General features: G+C 47.5%; 1 protein-coding gene across 1 annotated transcript in view; it reads left to right on the top strand.

The window, feature by feature from the left end:
• Window positions 1-22,724, top strand: part of HEG1 (heart development protein with EGF like domains 1) — an 89,143-nt gene that overhangs the window by 11,030 nt on the left and 55,389 nt on the right. Inside the window, exons 2-3 of the mRNA XM_070406398.1 lie at window positions 17,622-17,909; window positions 18,954-19,250. Coding sequence (XP_070262499.1) covers window positions 17,622-17,909; window positions 18,954-19,250 — 585 coding nt within the window. The remainder of the gene's footprint in view (window positions 1-17,621; window positions 17,910-18,953; window positions 19,251-22,724) is intronic.

Raw genomic sequence — 22,724 nt, 5'->3', positions numbered from 1 at the left:
CAGACCATCGCTTTGATGACCGCACCCTACATCTCCAGGCTTCCCGGACAGGGGACAAGCTCTGAATGCAAGGGGCTCAAGTCTCCCATCCAAGGACCTCTGTTACCTGCTCTTTCCTCACCCTGAACCCCTGCCAGCCTCACCCCTTGGTATTCCTAGAACTTTCTCTTCATCCTTAGCTTCAGGTGCAGAGAGGAAAGAGCAAGATTTGAAGAAAGAAAAAGTAAATGCCACAGCCCTCACTTGTAATCATCTGAGGAGATCAGATTAACACACATGAAGCAATTAGGACTCGATAAAAACAGGATGTGGGGTTTGCTGCAAAATAATAATACTTTAAAGATCAATCATACTGGGACCTGTGTGGCCAGTGAGTCTTCCTTTTCTGCTCAGAGCCTTTGGAGGTTGTTGACACACACACCTCAAAGCATTTGAAGGAGTTGGGAGATCCCGTACGTGGGCCACAGGGACTCACTAGTGTTTCTTTGCAATGAAACCTCCTTCTGGATTCCACATGGGGTCACCACCTCCATCTCCTGCATCTGTCACTAGATTGGGCTTTGAATTTTTGTCTGTTTCCAAAACAATCCAAATCCACTGTCAAGGGATGGAAATTCAGGAAACTGCAGAGTATTCTGCAGGCTCTATTGGATATTGGAGAATTTGAGAATCCAACTGGAGCCATCAGCATTGTTGGAATAGGTATGTCTTAATGGGACCACTTTGAAGAGGCTCATATCCATTGGAGAGGTGAATTCTTAGGGTCTGTTAGGAATCATTAGCCACTGGAAGAGCTAGGGAAGGGAGATACCAGCGGTGGCTCAAGAGCTCTGTTGGGGTCAGAGGACTTTTGTTCTTAACCCCTTCACTTGCTAGCTCCATGGCACTGGGCAGCTACCTAATGCCTCTGGGTCTTCATTTCTGCCTGTTAAAAATGGGGATTACAACCCTAACTGGTTTGGCTCAGTGGATAGAGCGTCGGCCTGCGGACTGAAGGGTCCCAGGTTCGATTCCGGTCAAGGGCATGTTCCTTGGTTGCAGCCACATCCCCATTAGGGAGTGTGCAGGAGGCAGCTGGTCAATGTTTCTCTCTCATCAATGTTTCTAACTCTCTATCCCTCTCCTTTCCTCTCTGTAAAAAATCAATAAAATATATATATTTTTTAAATGGGGATTACAATAGTACCTATTTCGCTCCTTAACAAGGCTTTTGAGGCAGAACAAATAGAATGACTGCAAAAGCAATTTTAGGTGTGGACGTTGCAAGCAATTTGAGTCAGAATACAAGGAACTGACTACGACGTTGGGCCAGGCGTGTCACCTCTGCGCCTGTGTTCATATCTGTACAATGGAGATGATCATCCCAGTTCTGTCCACTTCACAGGATTTTGTGGGGGTAAAAGGAATTACTCCACATGGACAAGCTTAGTAAACATGCGCCGTTTGTGTGTGTGCGTCGTTAACGCTTCCCAGAACACAGAGCGTCATGACCTTGCTAAGAGAGGTGGGGCTTCGTGAAGAAAGTAGATGCAGGAGGGAGAGCAGAAGGTTGGAGAGGCGGTGGGGAGAAGGAGAACACGCTAGGCAACCTCAGTGGCCTTTTCAGTCCTTCACCTCTGTCCTCTCAGCTCCTCTGGTTGCCATGGTGAACTCTGGCCCAGGCTTTCTCCCTCCCACCCACGGGGATGCTCACAGTTCTGCCCTTGGCCTTCCGCCTCCAGCTCAGTTCAGTGAACATTTATTGAGCACCTCCCATGAGCCACAGTCTTTCATAAGGGACATGGAAATGCAATCGAATACGTTATAATTGTATAACAAGATAAAGTAATAGCGAGGGAGAGTTCTCCCTGGGAAGACTTCCTGGAAGTGGTGGCGTCTGAGCCGGTTGTGAGAAATGAGTCAGATTTTGCCAGAAGGCCGAAGGGAAGGTTAGCAGGGTATTCCAGGTGGATAGGATGGCGGGAATAAAGGAATGAGGCATGGAGGGAAACTTAGCATGGCTTCACCGATCTTCCTTGAAGGGGTGCTTCTCAGAACTGTCTGTCTTCTCTTCAGAAGTCCAGTTCCCTGCCTTCAGCTGCCTGCCAGACATCCATCCACACAACAGGTGACGGTTTTAAATGCAGACATGTCACCCTTTCCTCCGCCATAACCCATTCTCCCTTTGGTTATTATGAACTCCTCAATCTCTCCGTCGCACATTCAAGGCCTCAGCCATCTTTGCCTCGCCTTTTCTTACTCATGTGTGATCACCGTGGACTCTCCCCTCCTCTCTTCCTTCACCCTTCTGATTCCAGTCAGCTCTTTAAAAAAAAAAAATTATTGATATTTTACAGAGAGGAAGGGAGAGAGATAGAGAGTTAGAAACATCGATGAGAGAGAAACATCGATCAGCTGCCTCCTGTACACCCCATACTGGGGATGTGCCCGCAACCAAGGTACATGCCCTTGACTGGAATCAAACCTGGGACCCTTCAGTCCGCAGGCTGATGCTCTATCCACTGAGCCAAACCGGTTAGGGCCCTGTCAGCTCTTAATTCCATTTGGACCGTGAGCTGTGCAGGCTGTCGAGGTTGTAACGCTCCATGTGCGTGGAGAGCCTGCAGCGTGGGTCCCGGTGTCCTGAGGGAGGCTCATGGGGGCCCACCTGCGGAGACCACCCCGCCCTTTCTGGCTTTCCTTGTCTGAAGTTGTGGCTGTTTTTGCAGCTCTCGGTCTTTGTTTTGCTCTTGCCTTTCTTATCCTTCACTCTTTCTCTATTGCAGTATTTTTAAAAATTGGACTTCTTTGGAGTCAGACAGACCTGGGTGGGGTCCTATTTTATGTGCTGTGTAACTTTGGCAATGAACTTCCTCTCACTGCAGCTCAGGAAAGCGGGATGATGGCGGCACCCACCTCTCAGGGCTGCTGTGAGGATTAACAGGGACGGTGCTGTGAGGTGCTCAGCGGGTGCCTGCAGGGAGCAAATGCCACACAAAATCACACCAGTTCCCCTCCTGGGGGGGGGGAGGGGGTCTGCTGTTTTCATCCCCCCCTAGCTTTATTTCTCCCACCCTCTGTGAGTTTCTCCCTTTTATTTCTCTTTTCACCCCCTTCCTTTTTCCTCTCTCTGTTTTATCTGTTTTTCTTAACTGGCTATGGCCTACAACTGATTTTTAATATATTGGTTATATTGGAATCGAGTGTCAGGTTTCCCAATCTTAATTTTAAAAGTCCATTAGTAAGTTGCTAATTTATCTCTTTACATAGCTCTTACTTATCCAAGCCTGGAGGGTCCTGGGGGGCCGAGGTGAGCACTCACCCTTCAGTGATAACAGTGACCATTCCCCCCGCCCCCCCCAACCTCCTCAAGTTCAGGCCTCAGGCCCTTTGTGCATTTTCTGACTGTGAACTTCCCAGACAAATGATGTTTCTATGATTTCCTCAGTGTCCTGGGCCACTTCACACAGGCCTGGAGATTAAATTAACTGCAGAACTTATAAAAGTCAGCCGCCAGCGTCCAGGGAGTGTTGAAAGCCCGGGCCACATCTCATTAAACCTGCCCGCCGCCCCGGTAGCTGGCCTCTCTTCCTGCCCCCTCTCCCCTTCCTCCTCGGAACCAGGATGTTTTTTCCTTGCTTTTTTATTGTTTCGCTAACCTGGCAGGCCTCCTTAGGTGGAGCCCTGCCACCAGGCTTCCTCTCTGGGTGTGATCAAATGTTAGGGTGACAGGGCGGCCTGGTCCCCGTCCTGGCTGCCCCACCTTCACCTCCGGGTGCCACAGGGGGTGGCTAGGGTCTCCTCTCCAGCCCCTCTGCTGGGTGTTTCGTGTTCTAAGGCTGAAAGGGGCAAAGACAAGGGAGGCACCAGGCAGACACCCCCCAGAAACCAGGTAGGCACCCCGGGCAGAAAGCCTTTTTGTTGACTTAGCTAATTGAATGAGGAGCTTCCGACCTTGGACCCTAGGGCTTTGTCTCAAGTTTTTTTGTGTTTTTCTTTTTTTAAAAATCCATAGAATTCCTTTCTAAAGTGAAGAGCTTGAGGTCACTTCAAGGTCTTGTCTTTCACTCAGTGGGGTAGGCAGCCTTTCGTATCGCCCCCAGGCCACCTCAGGGGCCGTTCCTTTTCTGGAAGCTCGACCCAGACCCCGGTCAGCAGATCCCCGGCTGCAGGTCAGTCCCGCAGGCCTGTCGTTCTCCCCAGAGGCCGGTCCCCGCGCCAGAGCTGCTGTGTCAGGGGAGGGGAGGCCCGCTCGCCTGGTAAACTTTATACTTTTCACGACTAGAGGCTGTTCCAGGGGAGTCTCTGTTAAAAACTCAGCTCATCGGGTCTCCAGTCCAAATGCTTCTCAGTGTGCATGGTTTTTCTTAGGGCCTCTCCTTTCAGGGAAAGGACAAGGAAGGAAACGAAACTCCCCGTGAGCCCTGGACAGTTCAGATCAAGGGCTGAGTCTTTTGTTCACACAAACTCATTTGGCTCCTAAACCCCCTCCGCCCAGATTCATGACATCCGCAGCAGCCTTTCAAAACACAGCCGGGCCGGCCAGCCGAGTAGGAGGCTGCCTTTCTGGTGGGGGCGCAGCCACCTGCCCCCCACGCCCCCGGGTTCCTGTGTGCCCCAGAATATCCCACCGCTGGCCATCCGGCCCCGAAATCCCCCTCGTTTAGAGGATTCCTGGGGTGAACACTGTGATCTGGATGGGAGGGTGGGATTCTGGTCTCAGCCCTGCACCTCCAAACGCCCAGGGCTGCCCCCACTCCTCACACCCCAGCTGCCAGGGAGGGCGTCATTCACCTGGGTCAGCTCTCTCGGAAGCTAATCTCCTTGAGGCAGACTCGGCCTTGTCTTGTGTGTGGTTGATACTCAGTAAATGTATATTTAACAAAATATACATAACATAACATTTACCGTGTTGGCCATTTTTAAGGGTACAAGTCATTGGCATTAAGCACATTCGTAGTGTTGTGCAAACGTCACCACCATCCATTTCTAGAACTTTTCCTCACCCCTAATGGAAACGTATTAAGTAATGACTCCCCATTCCTCCCTCCCCCCAGCCCTTGCTAATCTCTATTCTACTTTCTGTCTCTATGACTTCGCCTATTCTAGGTACTTCATACAAGAAGAATCATACATTATTCGTCCTATTGTGTCTGGCTCATTTCACTTGTCATAATGTTTTCCAGTTTCCCCCAAGTTGTAGCATATGTCAGATTTTCTTTCCTTTTTAAGGCTAAATAATACTTCATTGTATATAAATACATTTTGTTTATCCATCTATCCATTGATGGGCACTTGGGTTGCTTCTACCTTTTGGCTATTGTGAATACTGCTTCAATAAACATGGGTGTACATGTATCAGCTTTCAGTTCTTTTTTATTTTTATTCTTTGAGAAAGAGAGAAAGGAAGGGAGACAGAGAGAGAGAAACATCAATTGGTTGGCTCCCATATATGCCCCGGCTGGAAATTGAACCCACAACCTGGGTATATACCCTGTCTTGGAACCAAACCCACCACCTTTTGGTTTACGGGACAATGTTCCAACCGACTGAACCACATGGACCAGGGCCCTGCTTTCAATTCTATGTCTATATACTTAGCAGGGAGTCATATGGTAATTCTATGTTTAAATTTTGAGGATCCACCAAATTGTTTTCCACAATGGCTACACCATTTTATATTCCACCAGCAATGCAAGAAGTTTCCAATTTCTGCACATCCTTGTCAACACTTGTTATTTTCCTGATTTTTTTTTCCATAATAGCCATCCTAAGAAATATGAAAGTGAACTTTTTGAATTCATAAATGCCACTCACTGGCTATATTGTGGATTTTGAGCTGTTACTGCCCCTTCTGGAGCCCAGTCCTGTCATCTGAGGGTCAGACTCGTTGGTTGCTATGGTCCCTAAGGATGGAGGTCATCTTTGGAGAGGGATGGGGGCATCCAAGACAACCCAGCTAATGTCCCAACTCGGGCCAGAATGAATGATGCCAAGCACTGTGGATGCAGCTAGTGAAGCAGTCTGCACGCCACGCATTAATTAGGGGAGAGCTGCCTGACTTTTCCGTCCTCATTGGTTTTCATATGGGTGGTTAATTAGGAAATTAAAGAGCTGGCTCTAGGCCAGTGATGGCGAACCTATGACACGCGTGTCAGAGGTGACACGCGAACTCATTTTTTGGGGTTGATTTTTCTTTGTTAAATGGCATTTAAATATATAAAATAAATATCAAAAATATAAGTCTTTGTTTTACTATGGTTGCAAATATCAAAAAATTTCTATATGTGACACGGCACCAGAGTTAAGTTAGGGTTTTTCAAAATGCTGACACGCCGAGCTCAAAAGGTTCGCCATCACTGCCCTAGGCCCTCCCCTGCCACTTGTTTTCTGGGTTACCCTGGGCCTCACCCTTCCCTTCTGTGAAACGGGGTAAGAATTTCTCTTCTGCCGGACACTTAGAATGTCAGGATCTAGCAAGTTCATTTAGGGCCCCGAAATTATCCCACGAAAAGTGCTTTGCAGGTTGTAAATATGTGGGGTTTCTTCATTCGGTCTCTGAGAATAGGAGCATCATTTTGTTCTCCGTAAAGCTTCTTTTTGCAGTCCTGGTGTCCATGGCCTCTCTCTGCTGCATCCCAGCACCTGCCACCTTCCTGGCCCCTGCTTTTAATTCTGTCCTCCCCTCCCCTCATCATCTGTGTCTCTTTCATGGGCTCTTCTCCCTCCAGATTCAAGTTTCCCTTTAATCCAGTCCTTGACCCTTCATATGCCATCTCCTTGTCCTTCCTTCTAATCCATTGTCCCCAATATTAACTGCCTGTCAGACCTTTCCCCTTGGGAGTTCCAACCTCACCCCCCAAACGTCACATTCCAAAAAGAGGCTTTTCTTGTCCCTCAAACCTGTTCTCCATTCTGCCTCTGCTCTTTCTATGATCCTCCTTTTCATTGCCCATGAGATTCCTCCCTGACATGGAAGCTGATTTAAAAGTCCTCTTGTGCATTCTTCCAGCTAATACCGTGCAGCTGTTGTCTACCAAGTCTGTCTGAGTCCAAAGCCCCTGGGATGCTCACCGTCCCCTTCCTCTCAGGGAGACACAAGGCCGCGCGCGCCATGCCGTTGGGTTTAAGGCTGAAGTTGAAGCCACTGCGGCGTTTTTGGCCCTGATCATCGGGGAGGGATAGAACGGCACCTGGGTTCAGAGTGAGTCTCTGCGGTTGAGCGAGTGGCCTTGAATAATCACCTAATCAGCCTGCTCCTCCGTTTCCCCAGGATTCCCGCTTGACCGGCTGACATGGGCATTAACTGAGATAACACACGCGAAAACACTTAGCACTTAGTGAAATCTGAATCTCAAGAGGGAAACGAACAGAGAGGGCTGGTGCTTCCACTCTGTGCCCCAGAAACCCGAGACTGGCTGGCAGCACTTGACACACTGCCCGCTGAAGCGGCGTGGGGGCGCCCGGCCAGCCCTCCGGGAGGAAATTGCCTCTTTGGATGACACAGCGCACTCCCGTCCACGCCCACTCCACTGCTCAGAAACAATGCAAGTTGAAAAACCCCCATTCGTGGGGTGGGTGGGTGACGAGGAGTTGACTCTGTAGCAGCTGCTAATTAGGAAATCCTACTCCCAGGCCGTGCTAGTGTCCCTGACGATGTTGGTTCACAAACAGATGTTTCAGAACATTAAGACTCTACAGAAGTGGAAATTGTCAACTCTGGGGGAGGGGGGCGGGGGAGGCGGGGGAGGGGGGCGGTGGGGGGCAGGGGCGGAGCGGGCCAAGCAATAAAACTGCCTTGTTAACTTAATCTCCAATCATGGTTCAAGGGAAAGTGATCGCCTGACCCAGGGGGCTGAGTAGAGAGGAAAGGATGGTATTTCCAGCTCAGAAGCTACCTGGGAAATTGGACATCTAACCTCCAATATGAGGCTGGTGGGTGTGGTTAGGTTACCACAGGATGTGGGGGGATTTAAGCAGTTGTCTCTGACCGTCAGGATAGAGGGGTGTCAGCGGTGAGGAGTGCCAGGCCAGCTTCTGCGGAGCCTCGGGTGCCCCTCCATCCCAGCATCTCCCCTCAGTGTCAGGTGGGCACAGCTCTTCTTTTCACTCCCCGTCTGGCCCAGGCTCTGCAGTCTGAGCATCACTTCTCCAGGACATTCATTGCTCTTCTCCCTGAGACCTCTCCCTGCTGTGAGGGTCCCCGTTCAGTCCTGTCCACTTTTCTCTGAATTACTCTCCCACTCGGGGTTCAGACCTGTGCTGAACAGGGAGCCACAAACCAGATTCAGCTACACTAGCCCTAAGCCACTCAGGGCTTCTGAAAGGATCTGTCCTTTGACTTGAATAAATATTGTAGCATCTGACCCATCGTTCTCCCCGACATACAGCATGGAATGGTGCAAAGCACTGGGGTGTTCACAGTCAACTGAGACCTTGAGTGCCAGAGGGTGGGTTGGGTGCCGCCTGCCCCAGCTGCTTTGTTAATCCCTTGTCGGGGGCATAGTTCAAGGGCGATCGACGAGGTGGAGGGACATCCTGAGTTCAGTGGGGCAGCAGATTACTGCTCTTTGGAACTCCGGGCCAGTGACATCAGGGGCCAGTCATGCCAGAGGCGCTCACCCTGCGCCCCAAGGTCTCCCTGCACCTGCCAGGAGGGTGCCATGGAGCAGAGCTGGAGCCAGGCAGCACCCAGCAGCTGCTCAGCCAGCCTCCGTCCTTTCATCAGAATGCGCGCCTCACTTTCATGAGGGCGTGGGGCCTCCACCTCTGGGACCAGCTCTGATCTGCTGCCTGGAGAAGGATTGGGAGACTGAGCCATGACTGGGTGGCAGTGCCTGCCAAAGCCATCCCCACATCTGTTTGTTAAAAGTTGATAGACCTCAATCCACGGAGCAGCTGTGGTGTGTGTAGCACTCACTATGTCCCGGATACTGTTCGGAGCTCTCGCGTGTACTGTTATAGCCCAGGGAGGTAGTACTCTTACTGTCCACATTTTACAGATGAAGAAGCCAAGGCCCAGAGAAATCATGTATCTTGTCTAAGGTCATGGGCCTGTAAGAGGGAGAGCCAGAAATCTCATCCAGATAACCTGACTTTCGCCACAGTCTGTGTTACCACTGCCTGTCTTACTAAGAAATGAAAGTCTAGATCAGTGGTTCTCAACCTTGGCTGCACATTAGAATCACCTGGGAATCTTTTTAAAATCCTGATTTCTGGACCCCATCCTCCGGAAATTCTGTTTCTTTGTTATGGGGTGGGGCCACAACATTAGTAACAAAGAAACAGAATTTCCGGAGGATGAGGCCCAGAAATCAGGATTTTAAAAAGATTCCCAGGTGATGCTAATGTGCAGTCAAGGTTGAGAACCACTGGTCTAGATGCAGGCATGGAGCCGGAGGCAGGCTCTTTTCCTGCTAGATGAGAGGGTGTTCGCATAGGGAACACAGATTCACAAGGTACACGGGTAAAGCAAGCGACTTTTTCACGTTGCTTCCTGTGTTCCTGGGGGAAGAAAGAGAAAGGTTCCCAGATAAAGGACAAAAAGGTAAGCGTTTCTCACCAGTTTAGGCAGCTGTGGCCCCCGTGACCTGGGGAAGAGGGTGGAGGTGGCGTCTCAAACCAGCAGGTCTCTGAGGTCAGCAGGACCTGGAAGGGGCAGCACTCACCGGGGTGACGTCTTGTCTGTGCTCTGGGGAGGTGGTCCCTGGCGCCTCTCCTGGATCAGGCCTCCAGCTCAGGCCACTGCTGGTGCTGAGAGAAGTTAAGCATCCAGAGGCTGACTGATCCAGACATCAGTAAAACCATCCGTCCTTCGGGTGAACAGTCACAGGCCACTCACATGCTTACATTTCAGAAATGGCACTGGAGCCCAAACCCACATATTAATTAGCAGGTTGCATGAACCAGTTTTATATTTAAGTCTACAGGCTTCACCTCCCTTAGGGGGCAGGTCTGGGGACCAAAGATAAGCTCATTACAAGGTGGCTTCTGGAGCTGGAGATACCAAGATACCAACTTTTTTTTGTTCTTTTTCTTAGGAGATGCATTTTTTAAAAAGATGTGGTGTTTGTTTGTTTTTAATCCTCACCCAAGGACATGCCTAAATAGAGGGAGGGATGGAGGGAGCGAGAGAAAAATATCAGTGCAAGAGAGAAACAGCGGTCGGTTGCCTTCCAGGGTCAAACCCACACCCCTGACCGAGAATAGAACCGGCAACCTTTAGGTGCACAGGACGGCCACTCCACACCACCGGGCCACTCCTGCCAGGCTTTAAACAATCTGTTTTTCATAAAACGGGATCATATGGCTCATTCTATTTTGTAACTTACGTTTTTACTTAATAATAGAGGGTGAGCATAATACATATTAAAACTATTAATAATATATTTTGGTCCGTTCTTTAACATTTTATTTTCTCATACTGAAGTTAACCAACTCCCTATTGCAGGCATACAAGGTTATTTCCAATTTTCACTTTTGTAAACAATGCTGTCATAAATCTTCTTATGCCTGAAACTTTGTGTACTTCTTTGATGATTTGGTTGGAATTAATTTCCAGAAACGGAATCCCTGGGTCAAAATATAGGCCCGTGTTTAAAGCTTTTGCGATGGATTACAAAATTTCTTCCGAGAAAGAGTGTGCTCACATGACATTCTTACCAACATCATACACACGTGCCCGTTTTCAGGTGCACAGCATAGTGGTTGGTAATCATATACTTTCTAAGTGGTCCCCCCGGTATTTCAAGTACCCACTTGTCCAATTTCTCTATACCTGCAATGACATAAGGTATAATTTTTTAAAACCTTTGCCAATTTGATAGGAAAAGAAGATGTATAAACATTTAAAAATGTCTTTTCTAGTTTGTATTATTTTATTTCTTTTCAACAATATTTTCATATATTTTTCTTCTCCACTTGTTTTCTTTTGTGAGTCATGCATTCATGTTCTTTGTCTATGAGATGTACACTTGGGGATGTGAAAGAGTTCTTCATGGATTAAGAATGCTAAACTTTTAGCATGTACTGCAGACATTTACCCCGTTTTGTTACTCAACTTTTATAAAATGTTACTTTTATTTTTATCCAACTTATACATAGTATAAAAATCAAATATGTATTTATGAAGCTGTTATAGAAACCCTGCCCACTCCCACTGTCATCATTTTCTGCTTCCTAGAATCAACCATTTTCAACCCTTTTAACTGATTCTCTTAATAATTACATCCAGATCTGTAAATAACATGCCTCTGTTGCTATTTATGGATTTTTTGTTTTGTTTTAGGCAATAGTCATAGATTTCTCTCAATGGAAATTTTATATCACTTCAAGCTATACCATTCAGAAGTGACATATTCTATTTCTATTCCTTACAATTCAATTTGAAGAACTTCAAAATGCATTGTTGACACGATTTAAAGTTACCTTTCTCCTACAATGTGATTTTGATTGTACCCTCCCAATTTATGTGCTGTTGTTATCTAGGATTTGCTCTGTCTTATTTTGTTAATTCCACAGTGAGAAATTGTTTTATAAATACATTATTTCTTTATATTTATGTACATATTTACCATTTTCTTTGCTCATTATTTCTTCTTGCATCTCATAGCTTTCATCCAGGATTATTTTTCTTCTGCTTGAAATAAATTCTCCATAATTTCCTTTTAGTGGCTGTGGTTGATAAACTCAAATTTGACTGAAATGTTTCTATTTTGAAACACAGTCTTCAAGATGTTTTTCAAAGATAGTTTTGCCGAGTATTCAATTCTAATTTTCCTCTCTCAGCACATTGAAACTATTTATCCAATGTCTTTTGGCTTCCATGGCTGCTGTTGAAAAGTCAGCAGTTAGACTGTCATCTTCTATAGATGGCTTGTCATTTTTTTAATGTGAGAGTTTTTAAGACCCATTTTTTTTTCTGTGATTTTCTGCAGTTTTACTATGACAGGGGTTTATATTTCTTTTTTTATTTAGGTCTCTAAGGTTTGTTGGGCTTCCTTACTCTGAGGATTCATACTTTTTATTAATTCTATAAAATTCTCAGCCATTACCATGTGGAATATTGCCATTTCTCCTTGATTTCTCTTCTCCTAGAATCCCAGTTAGATATATGTGGGACTTTCTCAATTTATCTTCCTTTTGTATCTTCACCTGGTTTTCATATTGTCTGTCTTTTTATGTTCATCTGGGCATTCTCTTGCTGTTTGTCTTGTAATTCTTAATTTTCTTTTCGCCCATATTTAATCCATGTTGCATTTCCTAATTTTAATTATTATATTATTTCATTTCTAGAATTTCCACTTAGGCTTTTAAAAAAGACATTATTTATCATGTTTTTCTCTCATTTTCAATTTCTTAGTTATTTTCATGTAGTTTTATATACTTATATTTTTTTTGTCTGATAATTCCAGTATTTGAAGTCTTTGCTTGTCCAGTTTGCTGACTTGTGTCCATGGATACCTTTTCCCTTGTATATTTTGTGATTTTTTAAATTTATTTACTGTGATCCCTTATTCCTTAGAATTTTTCAGTAAATGATGAAATTGGATAGTGGCCATATTCATTTAGAGAACATTCACATGTGTTTCTGCCAGGTACCTGAAGGCACTATATATCAGAACCACTCTTTCCCCCTAGTGTGTGTGTGTGTGTGTGTTCAAGACCACTTTTAAGCGCATTTGGCTTGAGTTGTACCCGACATAGATATATTGAGTTTGTGCTGCGTTTGCACATGAGGGCCAGCTTCATGGTTACACATTCTCAGCTGAGATCTATTTTCCTTTTACCTAAGATCAAGATGGAAGCACCTTGCTGTCTTCCTCCTGGAGGACAGGTTGGTTTCTGTTTGCCTGACACCCAGGTATAGCTCTGGTTCCAGCTTCCTACAGCAGTGTCCTCTCAAACTCCCTCCTTGAGAGTTTTGTCTTCTATCTCTTGCATCCTCGTAGCTCTCAGAACAGAATTTCAAGGTCATGAATGGTGAGCAGGTGCCTCAGGGAAGCTGCCAGCTTCAGAGTTAGCTTATCCCCCCGCCCCCTCCTGAATTTCAGTTCTTGCTTCATTTTTGGCCTCAGACGATTAAATTCTTTACTTCTTGTCCATGCAACAATACATTTAGATACATTTAAAAAAAATATTTTATTTAGCATTTTGTATTTAGTGGCAAGGTTATTTGGGATATCTCAGGACGGTTGTCTGTCTACCTTTTAGTTTTGTTTATAGTGTGCATTTTTTTTCTTCTTTCAGGGAGAGAGTGTGGTTCAGTGCTAGCCATGTCCTGTTTCCTGTGGCTATTCTTTTCCTTTTGAAGACTGCAGTGGGATTCCTTGACTTGACTGGGGTCTGGGACTTCCACTCCTTATCCCTAAAGAAGGGGGCATTGCTGCCTCCTTGGAGGCCCAGCTACATAAGCCTCATATTCATCTCAGGGAATAGTGGAGCTAAATTCATTTCCTTATCTTTGCTCATGGCTTGCCAGCTTTGGGGCATGGGTTTTGAGTCCCTTCTATCTTCCTGTAATCACTTTTTTTTTTTTTGGCTTTTGAGAATAATGTCTCTCATTTACCAAGAGGATGGAGAAAGCATCCTCAAACCCTTTCACCTCCTCTTGGGAGGCCAGCTTGCCTCAGCAGCTCAGACAGGAAGAACGAAGGGAACATGTCATATGGGTCACTGCTCTTCACAATCCGAGTCTCAAGTTCAATTTAGGGACTTTGCAGCTGCCCCCGGAAACATCCCTCCACATCCCATTTCTGAGTGAGTTTGTGCCTTCCCTGTAGGGGGCTGGGCCCCAGAGGAGTACAGATGCCCGGACAACTTCCCCCCCTCTTCAGGAAGCTTCTGTTAATTTTCACTTACAGGAAACAGAATAGGAAGCATGAACACAGTAATCTCAAGGGATTGGGGGAGGAAATGATTCCCTTAGGAAAGTTTGTCAGAATCTCTTATGGAAGTTTTCATAATCACCACCCTTCCAACCCCACTGCTCCTGGTAGGCGTAGTCCAGAGTGGGGAAATGTTGAGAACAATCGATCTAGAATTGCACTGTCCACTGTGGTAGCTATTGAGCTCTTAAAGCACGGCTCATAAAATACTCACTGGGTTTTAAAGGTTTAATACAAAAAATGCAGATATCTCAATAATTTTTTTAAATTTATTTCTTTATTGATTTCAGAGAGGAAGGGAGAAGGAGAGAGAGATAGAAACATCAATGGTGAGAGAGAATCATTGATCGGATGCCTCCTGCACGCCCCCCTACTGGGGATTGATCCCGCAACCCAGGCATGTGCCCTTGGCCGGCATCGAACTCAGGACCCTTCAGTCCACAGGCTGACGCTCTATCCACTGAGCCAAGCCGGCCAGGGCATCAATAATTTTTATATCAGGGAGTCGACCAAGATGGCGGCGTAGGTAAACACCGGAGACCGCTGCCGCAAACAACCATTTCAAAAATACAACTAAAAGACTGAACGGACATCACCCAGAACCACAGGAAGGCTGGCTGAAGAGAGACTCTACAACTAGAAGGAAAGAGAACAGCAAATCGAGGCTCAGAGGCGGTGCAGTGTGGAAAATACAAAGGTACCGAGGTGCGCGCGAAAGCGGGCTGGTGGCTGAGGGCGCGGTTGTCGTTTTCTGTCGGGAGTGAGTCTCAGACTCTGGGCTCCAGATCCGGGCGAGTCTCTAGGGACCCAGACTCAAACGGGAGAAGCGGGATTATCCGGCATCAGTTGGAACCTGAGGGCAGCTTTCTCTCCGAGGTTTGCAGCGGCTGCCGGGGTTCTGAGAAGCAGAGCCTCTGGGAACGGGACTGAGCGTGGCCATAACTGCTCCCTCCGCCCGCCCTGTTGATCCCGCCCCGCCCAAAGCCTTCGCACAGCCATTTGCCGATCGCCTCAGGCAAAGGCTGGATTAGCGCCTCCCCAGAAGGCAGACGTTTTCCATACAGCTGATTCCTATAGCCAGTCGGCCTGGGGGTCAAATCCCTCTAGTGTTAACTACAACAATTAAGGCTTGGCTAGAACAAGACTGCGCACAGAGACCACAAGGGGGTGCACCAAGAAAGCATAAAAGATGCGGAGACAAAAAAACATGACAGAAATGGAGGATATGGAGCTAAGAATCGCAATTTTGAGGGCTTGCCATAAATTTGTGCAGAGCCTCACGAAAACTAATGAGACCCTCGATGCTACGATAAAGAAATTAGAAAGTAAGCATACACGGACTGAAATAAAGAATATTATACCCAATAGCAGACCAGAGGAGTACAATAATCAAACCAAAGATTCGACAAAAAACACCCAATTGGAAAAGCAAAATGAAAAAAGAATCCGAAAGTGTGAAGATAGTGTAAGGAGCCTCTGGGACAGCTTTAAGCGGTCTAATATCAGAGTCATTGGAGTGCCAGAAGATGAGAGACAGCAAGATATTGAAAACCTATTTCAAGAAATAATGGCAGAAAACTTCCCCCACCTGGTGAAAGAAATGGACTTACAGGTCCAAGAAGCGCAGAGAACCCCAAACAAAAGGAATCCAAAGAGGACCACACCAAGACACATCATCATTAAAATGCCAAGAGCAAAAGACAAAGAGAAAATCTTAAAAGCAGCAAGAGAAAGAGGCTCAATTACCTACAAGGGAATACCCATACGACTGTCAGCTGATTTCTCAACAGAAACTTTGCAGGCCAGAAGGGAATGGCAAGAAATATTCAAAGTGCTGAATACCAAGAACCTACAACCAAGATTACTTTATCCAGCAAAGCTATCATTCAGAATTGAAGGTCAGATAAAGAGCTTCACAGATAAGGAAAAGCTAAAGGAGTTCATCACCGCCAAACCAGTATTATATGAAATGCTGAAAGGTATCCTTTAAGAAGAGGAAGAAGAAGAAAAAGGTAAAGATACAAATTATGAACAACAAACATGCATCTATCAACAAATGAATCTAAGAATCAAGTGAATAAATAACCTGATGTACAGAATGAACTGGTGATTATAATAGAATCAGGGACATAGAAAGGGAATAGACTGACTATTCTTGGGGGAAAAAGGGGTGTGGGAGATGCGGGAAGTGACTGGACAAAAATCATGCACCTATGGATGAACACAGTGGGTGGGGAGTGAGGGTGGAGGGTGGGGTGGGAGCTGGAAGGAGGGGAGTTATGGGGGGAAAAAAGAGGAACAAATGTAATAATCTGAACAATAAAGATTTAATTAAAAAAAATAATTTTTATATCAATTAGATATTGCGATGGTACTATTTTGGATGTCAGGTTAAATAAAATATTTATTCGAATTAATTCCACCTATCTCTTTTCACTTTTTAAATGTGGCCACTAGAAAATTTAAAGTGACATCTGTGATATGCCTTCTCGGGTTGGACTTGGGTGTCCACCCACCTGCCCTGACTCTGACCTCTCTGCCTTGATGCATGACCTTGACACTACAAGACGATTTTCTCAGTGCCCAATTTTACCCTCAACTTTAACTTCATCCTCACAGCATTTCTAACCAATGTCCTCTTTGTGATCATTTTGGGTGATGTGGAAGTAAATGACCACTTAAAGTGTTTTCTAATATACATTCCTAGTTTATAGACGTCAAGTAATAGTCCATCCTCATAGGCAGCATTTCCTCAGCACCTCTGAACTGGAAGTAAGTGAGAACAGGAGCATTGGCCCTGACACTCCTCCTCTTCGGCACTTTCCCTTCCAGCTGAGCACAGCCAAGAGCTGAGGGCTTGGGCTTCAAGTTGGATTCCTGGTGACTTGGGCAAAGTGGGGGGAAAAAGAGCACCTACCTCCCATAAGTGCAAGGATTACATGAACAAGTGCATATAAAGCGTGTACATTAGTGATTGGCACATACACACACACGATTCCCTTTATTATTAATTTTAACAAAACGAGATCATACTCTAAATTCTGTTTTTCTGAAGCCTGTTGTTTTAACTCAATGATACCTGTAGAATATCTTTATTTTATAACATAGTTTTTAATGACCTCATGTATCTTTTCATATGGATATACTGCAACTGGCTTAATTGATCTGCTATAGTCTCTCTCTCTCTCTCTCTCTCTCTTTCTCTCTCCTTTCTTTCTTCCTCCATTCCTGTGATGTTACTGCATCAAACCCATGTACATTACTAAGGTTTTGGTAAAATGGCCAAATCCTCACGTTTTCCCAGAACGATGCATGTCCCACCTCCGGCATAGGTGTAGGATTAAGGGCTGCCAGCTTTTCCCCGCTCCCATCGAGAAGGCCCAGTTCACAGCCTTGTGCTGATGAAGACCTGCCTTCCCTCTGCTCACACCTGACCTGCGTCCCCTGCCCCTCCATGAGCCTGCCCAGCTGCCAGAGGTTCCGGTCCTCTTCCCTGAGCCCCACGTGGGTCTCTCTCAGTTTCCATCATTCATTCCACGTGCTGTAAAATTTAGTCCGATACACTATTGGTGCTTCCTAATTTCTCCCACTGGATTGATTGTAAGAATAATGACTGAGGGGGCTGGAGCGGGGGAGAGAAGTGAAAATATCCTTGAATCCACTTCTTACGGACAAAGCTGCTCGTGGTTTCTGAAGGTTCCTTTCTCTTTCCAGAAGCCAGCGGGTTCTCACCGACCCCTTTTCTGTTTGTTTCAGCTGCTGTAAGGAACCACTGGCCAGAAGGCAGCACTGAGCCCCACGCAGCAAACATCACCTTCGATCAGAATCCAGTGGACTTTTCCACATTGGCCTCCACGGAGGGGCTGAAGGTTCAGACCCCCGACCAGAGCCACACTCCTTCAGATGCTCCAGAAAACTTCACTCCACACGCTCAAACAGCAGCTGCTGGAGGAACAAACCCCTCCTGGAGGAGAACAAAGGTGCCCACCGCCCCTGCTGGGCCCGCGAGAGCAACGGCTCTGACTTCCCGGAGCAGCACCTCAGGTGAGTCTGTGCTGACGACACCGGCTTCATGTAGGTCGAGCCCTAGAAAACCATTTCTGCCAGTCTCCTCTCTCCCTCCCTGAGCCTGGGCACCATCGCGGGGTCCTGGGTGGGCACCAGCCCTGTGACTTGGGCTGGACCTGTGGCACGCCGAGGTGAACCGCGTTAGAAGTATCAACCAGACCAGGGTGCCGATTTGCTGAGAGGCCTGTCCAGTCCCATAGAGCCTACATTCAGCGCCCGTCTGAATGCAAACGGCGCCCAGTGACCCCGCCACACGCTGCAAGTATGAGAGGCGCCATGTGTGGTGGTGTGTGTGTGTGTGTGTGTGTGTGTGTTGACGTGGCTCAAATGGATGTTCCTGCTCCAGTCTGCACAGCTGGTGGTTTGCTGTTTTTAGCAAAGGATTTCAAGAAGGGGCCGGGGCTGGATGAACAAGATTTGATTGAGGAAGGGAAGCCAGAAAATGAGCGCTGATTAAGTCCCTGCGACACACAGTGTGTCTGGTCTCAGTCCTCACATTATCCTCCGCGTAGGAATTTGGAAACTGAAGCTCAGAGAAGTCAGTCCATCCAAAGGGTGTAGGTCCGACAGCTAACAGTCAGAGCTGGGATCTGAGCCCGTCTGTGTATCTGAGCGAGATGCCAGAGGAGCTGAGGGGTGGGCGCCTGGACCACCTGAGGGACGCTACAGAGGAGAGAAGCGTGGGCTCTTTGTGGGGCTGCAAGGCCAGCAGCCTCCCTGGGGGGAGGCGTGAGTCACAGAGGAGAGGAGCAGTGGGTAGGAGGTTGTGTGGAAGGGGTTAGGGACAATCGTGGAGGACTTGAAAAGGTTGCAGTTAAGATTTGCTATAGTGACCAGAGTTCCTGAAGGTTTCTGATCCAGACAGTGACAGGATTAAAGTGAGTTTGGGGAGGAGTCACCTGGCAGGCAGGTATAAGCGGTCTGGGGAGGGAGGTGGGTTGAAGGGAACCTGGAGTCAGGGGGACCAGGTTCCGACTGGGGGTCTGCTGGTGGGACATTCATTGTTCTGTTTGCTTTCAGCCTTGGGAAGGCTTCCCCTGCCAGCCAGCAGCCCAGGGTCAGAAGAAAGAAGTGCCCCTTCTCATCCAGAGAGCAGACCCTCCTGGGGTTCCCCAGTGAGGGAGAAGGGGCTCCCCAAAGCAGTGACTGTGCAGACCCCTGTGGCCACTTCAGTGTTGAGCCAGTCCTCTCGTCCTGCGTTGGAGATGGGAGAAGAGGCCTCACTCTCCAGGAAGGGAAATTCCTCGGAGCCAGAGCCGTCCTGGGTGCTTTTCTCCAGGACCTCAGCTTCCTTCCCGCCCTCAGGTCACTCCACAGGTGAGCCCCCGTCCAGCCTGCCACTTGGAAGTCATTCAGAATAGAAGTAACAGAATAGAAGTAAATAGACGTGTCTGGCCAGACTTGCATGTCACAGGGGCCAAGGGGGACAGACATTAAGCACAAATGCAAAGTATTTGGGGTAAAAGCACAACCCACACAATTTCTCTCAGTATTGAAGTTCATCTTTAAAATATGTTTTCTTTAACTAAGGAGGGAAATAGCTGGTCTGGTGGCTGCTCTAGGCCTTTCTGTCCACCAGCCCCTGCTCCCCCCCCCCCCACATACATACACATATATACACAGCAAAGTCTAAGTATTGCTGGTGTGAATTCTTGCGCACAAGGCCACATGCCGGAGTGAATGAAGTGGTGAGCATGGTATCATTTGATTAGGAGTTAGATTTGTTGTTCTTCACTGTTGCAAAAGTTTCTGTCAGTGGCAAAGATAACACATATGCATTTTTCTAGGCATCATTTTTTAAAAATATGTTTTTTATTAATTTCAGAGAGAGGAAGGGAAAGAGAGACAGAAACATCAATGATGAGAGGGAATTATTAATCGGCTGCCTCCTGCACACCCCCTACTGGGGATCGAGTCCGCATTCTGGGCATGTGCCCTGACCAGGAATGGAACCGTGACCTCCTGGTTCATGTGTCAACACTCAATCATTGAGCCACACTGGCCAGGCTAAGCATCATTTTTTTTAACATCATACAATGCAGGTGTTTGCAAGGCTGCAGGAGTGGAGTACTCGCCTCTCTGCTGTTTCAGTTCCTACTCATCAGTTAAGTCTCGCTCAGCTGTTTCTGTCTCCACGAAGCCTTTCTTCAGCCCCTGATCCTGTGTCACACTAGGTTATCTAATGCCTGTTTGCCCCGATGGCTCATAATCCTCTTGAGCACATTGGCGGTGCCTGTTACTTCTCTTAGATGCCCCACTGCCCTGGAACAGGTATGGGTGATAAGTCATGGGGAGCAGGATATGCCCAAATATCACCCAGGCCCGGGCCAACGAGAATGTTGGGAACGGCCCACCTTTGCTCTTCCCGGAGGTTTTGCGCCGACTCGGTGCACGCTGCAGGTGCTTTCATCCCTGTGCCCAGGGAGCAGGACAGAGTGGGTTGCAGATATCCTTGGGAAATAGAAGTTAGGCTGCTTTAGAACTTGCCGCTTCAGAATGTTTAGGGGTCAGAGGTTTTTAGAAGTACTTTGCAAGACTAGGGGTGTGGGTTTATGTCATCAAAGTAAAAGCCGAGTCCAGCGGTCCTTTCTGCAATGCCTATTTAAAGCTACCAGTTCCTCTCCCGTGTACTCTGAACCCCGTTTCCTGCTCACCGGGATGTGTGTGATTTACGATTCGTGTCTTTCGGAGATTGCTTTTTAAGATCGTTCTCAAACGTTGGTCAGATCGGATGAAAGCTGCGGTCCTTTCCAGCTTCAGAGTCCTGTGGTTCGGTGGTTTACAACCAGCTTCACTAAATGGTGGAAAGGAAGCATTTTTGAAGAAGCCACACTTCGGTTCTGATCAGGGTCATTTAATATTTATAAGTTAAATGCAGCCCACGACTGTGGTATATTTGAAAATCAGCTGATGTTTCTAACTTTACTGCACTTGACTCTGTGGTCCCCTGTATTTTTCCACATTAAAAAAAAATAGTACTTGATCTTCAGATTCCTTTTAGAACCTTATACTACCAATTTTAAAGAGTAATACCCTGTCTTTCCAGCTCTTGAGCGTTTCACTGAGCATTTCTCTTCCTTCTCCGTGAACTGGGTGTTCTATGCTGGGTGGAGTCCCACCTCCTTCTTAGATGCTGAAGAGGGAATTGCTGCTATTAAATGAGGGCATAGCCAGGCACCCAGGAAGTCCAGATCCAGCCGCCAGCCTCCTCTCCTCCCTGTGGGGACGCAGAGGGGACACAAAGTTCTGCTTCACTCACCTGCTAACTAGAGCTCCGGTGTGCCTCCTCCCTCCCATTGCATCTACATCCTGAGGCTTTACTATCTCTTTCTGGCCACAGGATCCAGAAGCTCCAGGCACGCGGGCAAGAGTGCTGAGAGGGCTGGCGGGACTTGTCCGGAGCAGACTGGTGTTGCCGGCCCAGCTGGCCGATCTGTAGAACAGAAGAGAAGAGGAAGTGTGGCGGGGGGTGGGGTGCGGGGGAGGGGTTGGCCACTCCATACACTAATAAATGTGGCTCAGTGAGGCCCTGGCACTTACATGGGTCAGATGGGTGGTGCTCCTCACGGGGGTCAATAGGGTGGCAGCCAGGAGCCCAGCCCAGGGAGAATGGGGCTCCTTATTTGAAACATGAAGGGATGAGAGCAGATAATCCTGAAGAGTCTTTCTAGTTTCAGCATCTGTTACTCCAAACACACCAGCCTTTTCACTCGGTGCCTCCTTTCACCCCTCACTCTGCCGCACAGAAGCAGACACGTGGCACATCCTCTTCTGAGGCTCAGGGAGCTAGGAGTTATTTGCTTCCCACAAGAAATCATATGCCAACAAACGGATGCATGCAAGCAGGTATAGGCCCAAAGAGCTAAACCAGATTTAGAACAAGAGATAGGAAGCCATTTGAAATTATTTTTCTTGCTGCTTTATATTTTTTTTGCTGCTTTATATCTTCCTGTACTTTCCATAATGACCATGTATTATCCTATATAATAAAAGCCCAATATGCTAAGTGTCTGGTTGTCTGGTTAGCTGTTCAACCTATCAAAGCATAATATGCTAATGATATGCTAAGGCCGCTCAACTGCTCGCTATGACATGCACTGACCACCAGGAGGCAGTCTACTGGTCAACCAGTCACTATGATGTGCACTACCCACCAGGGGGCAGATGCTCCAACCAGTAGCTTAGCTTGCTTCTGGGGTCCGGCAGGTCAGGACTGAGCAAGACAGGCCACCCTGGAGCCCTCCTGCGGTCCTTCCCTGGCTGGCCAACCTCCCGCATCCCTCCTCAGCCCTGATTGTGCACTGGTGGGGTCCCTTGGCCTGGCCTGTGCCCTCTCGCAATCCGGGACCCCTCGGGGGATGGGAACAACTGGTCACTATGATGCACACTGACCACCAGTGGGCAGACGCTCAATGCAGGAGCTGCCCCTTGGTGGTCAGTGTGCTCCCACAGGGGGAGTGCCGCTCAGCCAGAAGCTGGGCTCACAGCTGGCGAGCACAGTGGTGGTGGCAGGAGCCTCTCCATCTCTGCGGCAGTCGGACATCCCCCAAGGGCTCCCGGACTGCGAGAGGGTGCAGGCTGGGCTGAGGTTCCCCCTGAGTGCACGAATTTCATGCACCGGGACTCTAGTTTAACCATAAAGGGAAAAAACTAAGTAAAGCAACTGACAGGGGAAAACAGTTTCTCTTTTGAAGGTGGAAAGAGATATGTGTGTGTTGAATTGTGTGAGAGCAGCTACAATGGAGCACTAAATTTAGTGCCAAGCTTCCTGGAAACCAGGGCACAAAGGGA

This window comes from Myotis yumanensis, unplaced genomic scaffold, assembly GCF_028538775.1.
Source record: "Myotis yumanensis isolate MYYU_CA2020_CCGP unplaced genomic scaffold, mMyoYum1.0.hap1 SCAF_2, whole genome shotgun sequence".
In the NCBI taxonomy this organism is placed as follows: Eukaryota; Metazoa; Chordata; class Mammalia; order Chiroptera; family Vespertilionidae; genus Myotis; species Myotis yumanensis.
Note: the sequence above shows the minus strand (reverse complement) of the source record. Positions and strands in the feature narration are given on the sequence as shown.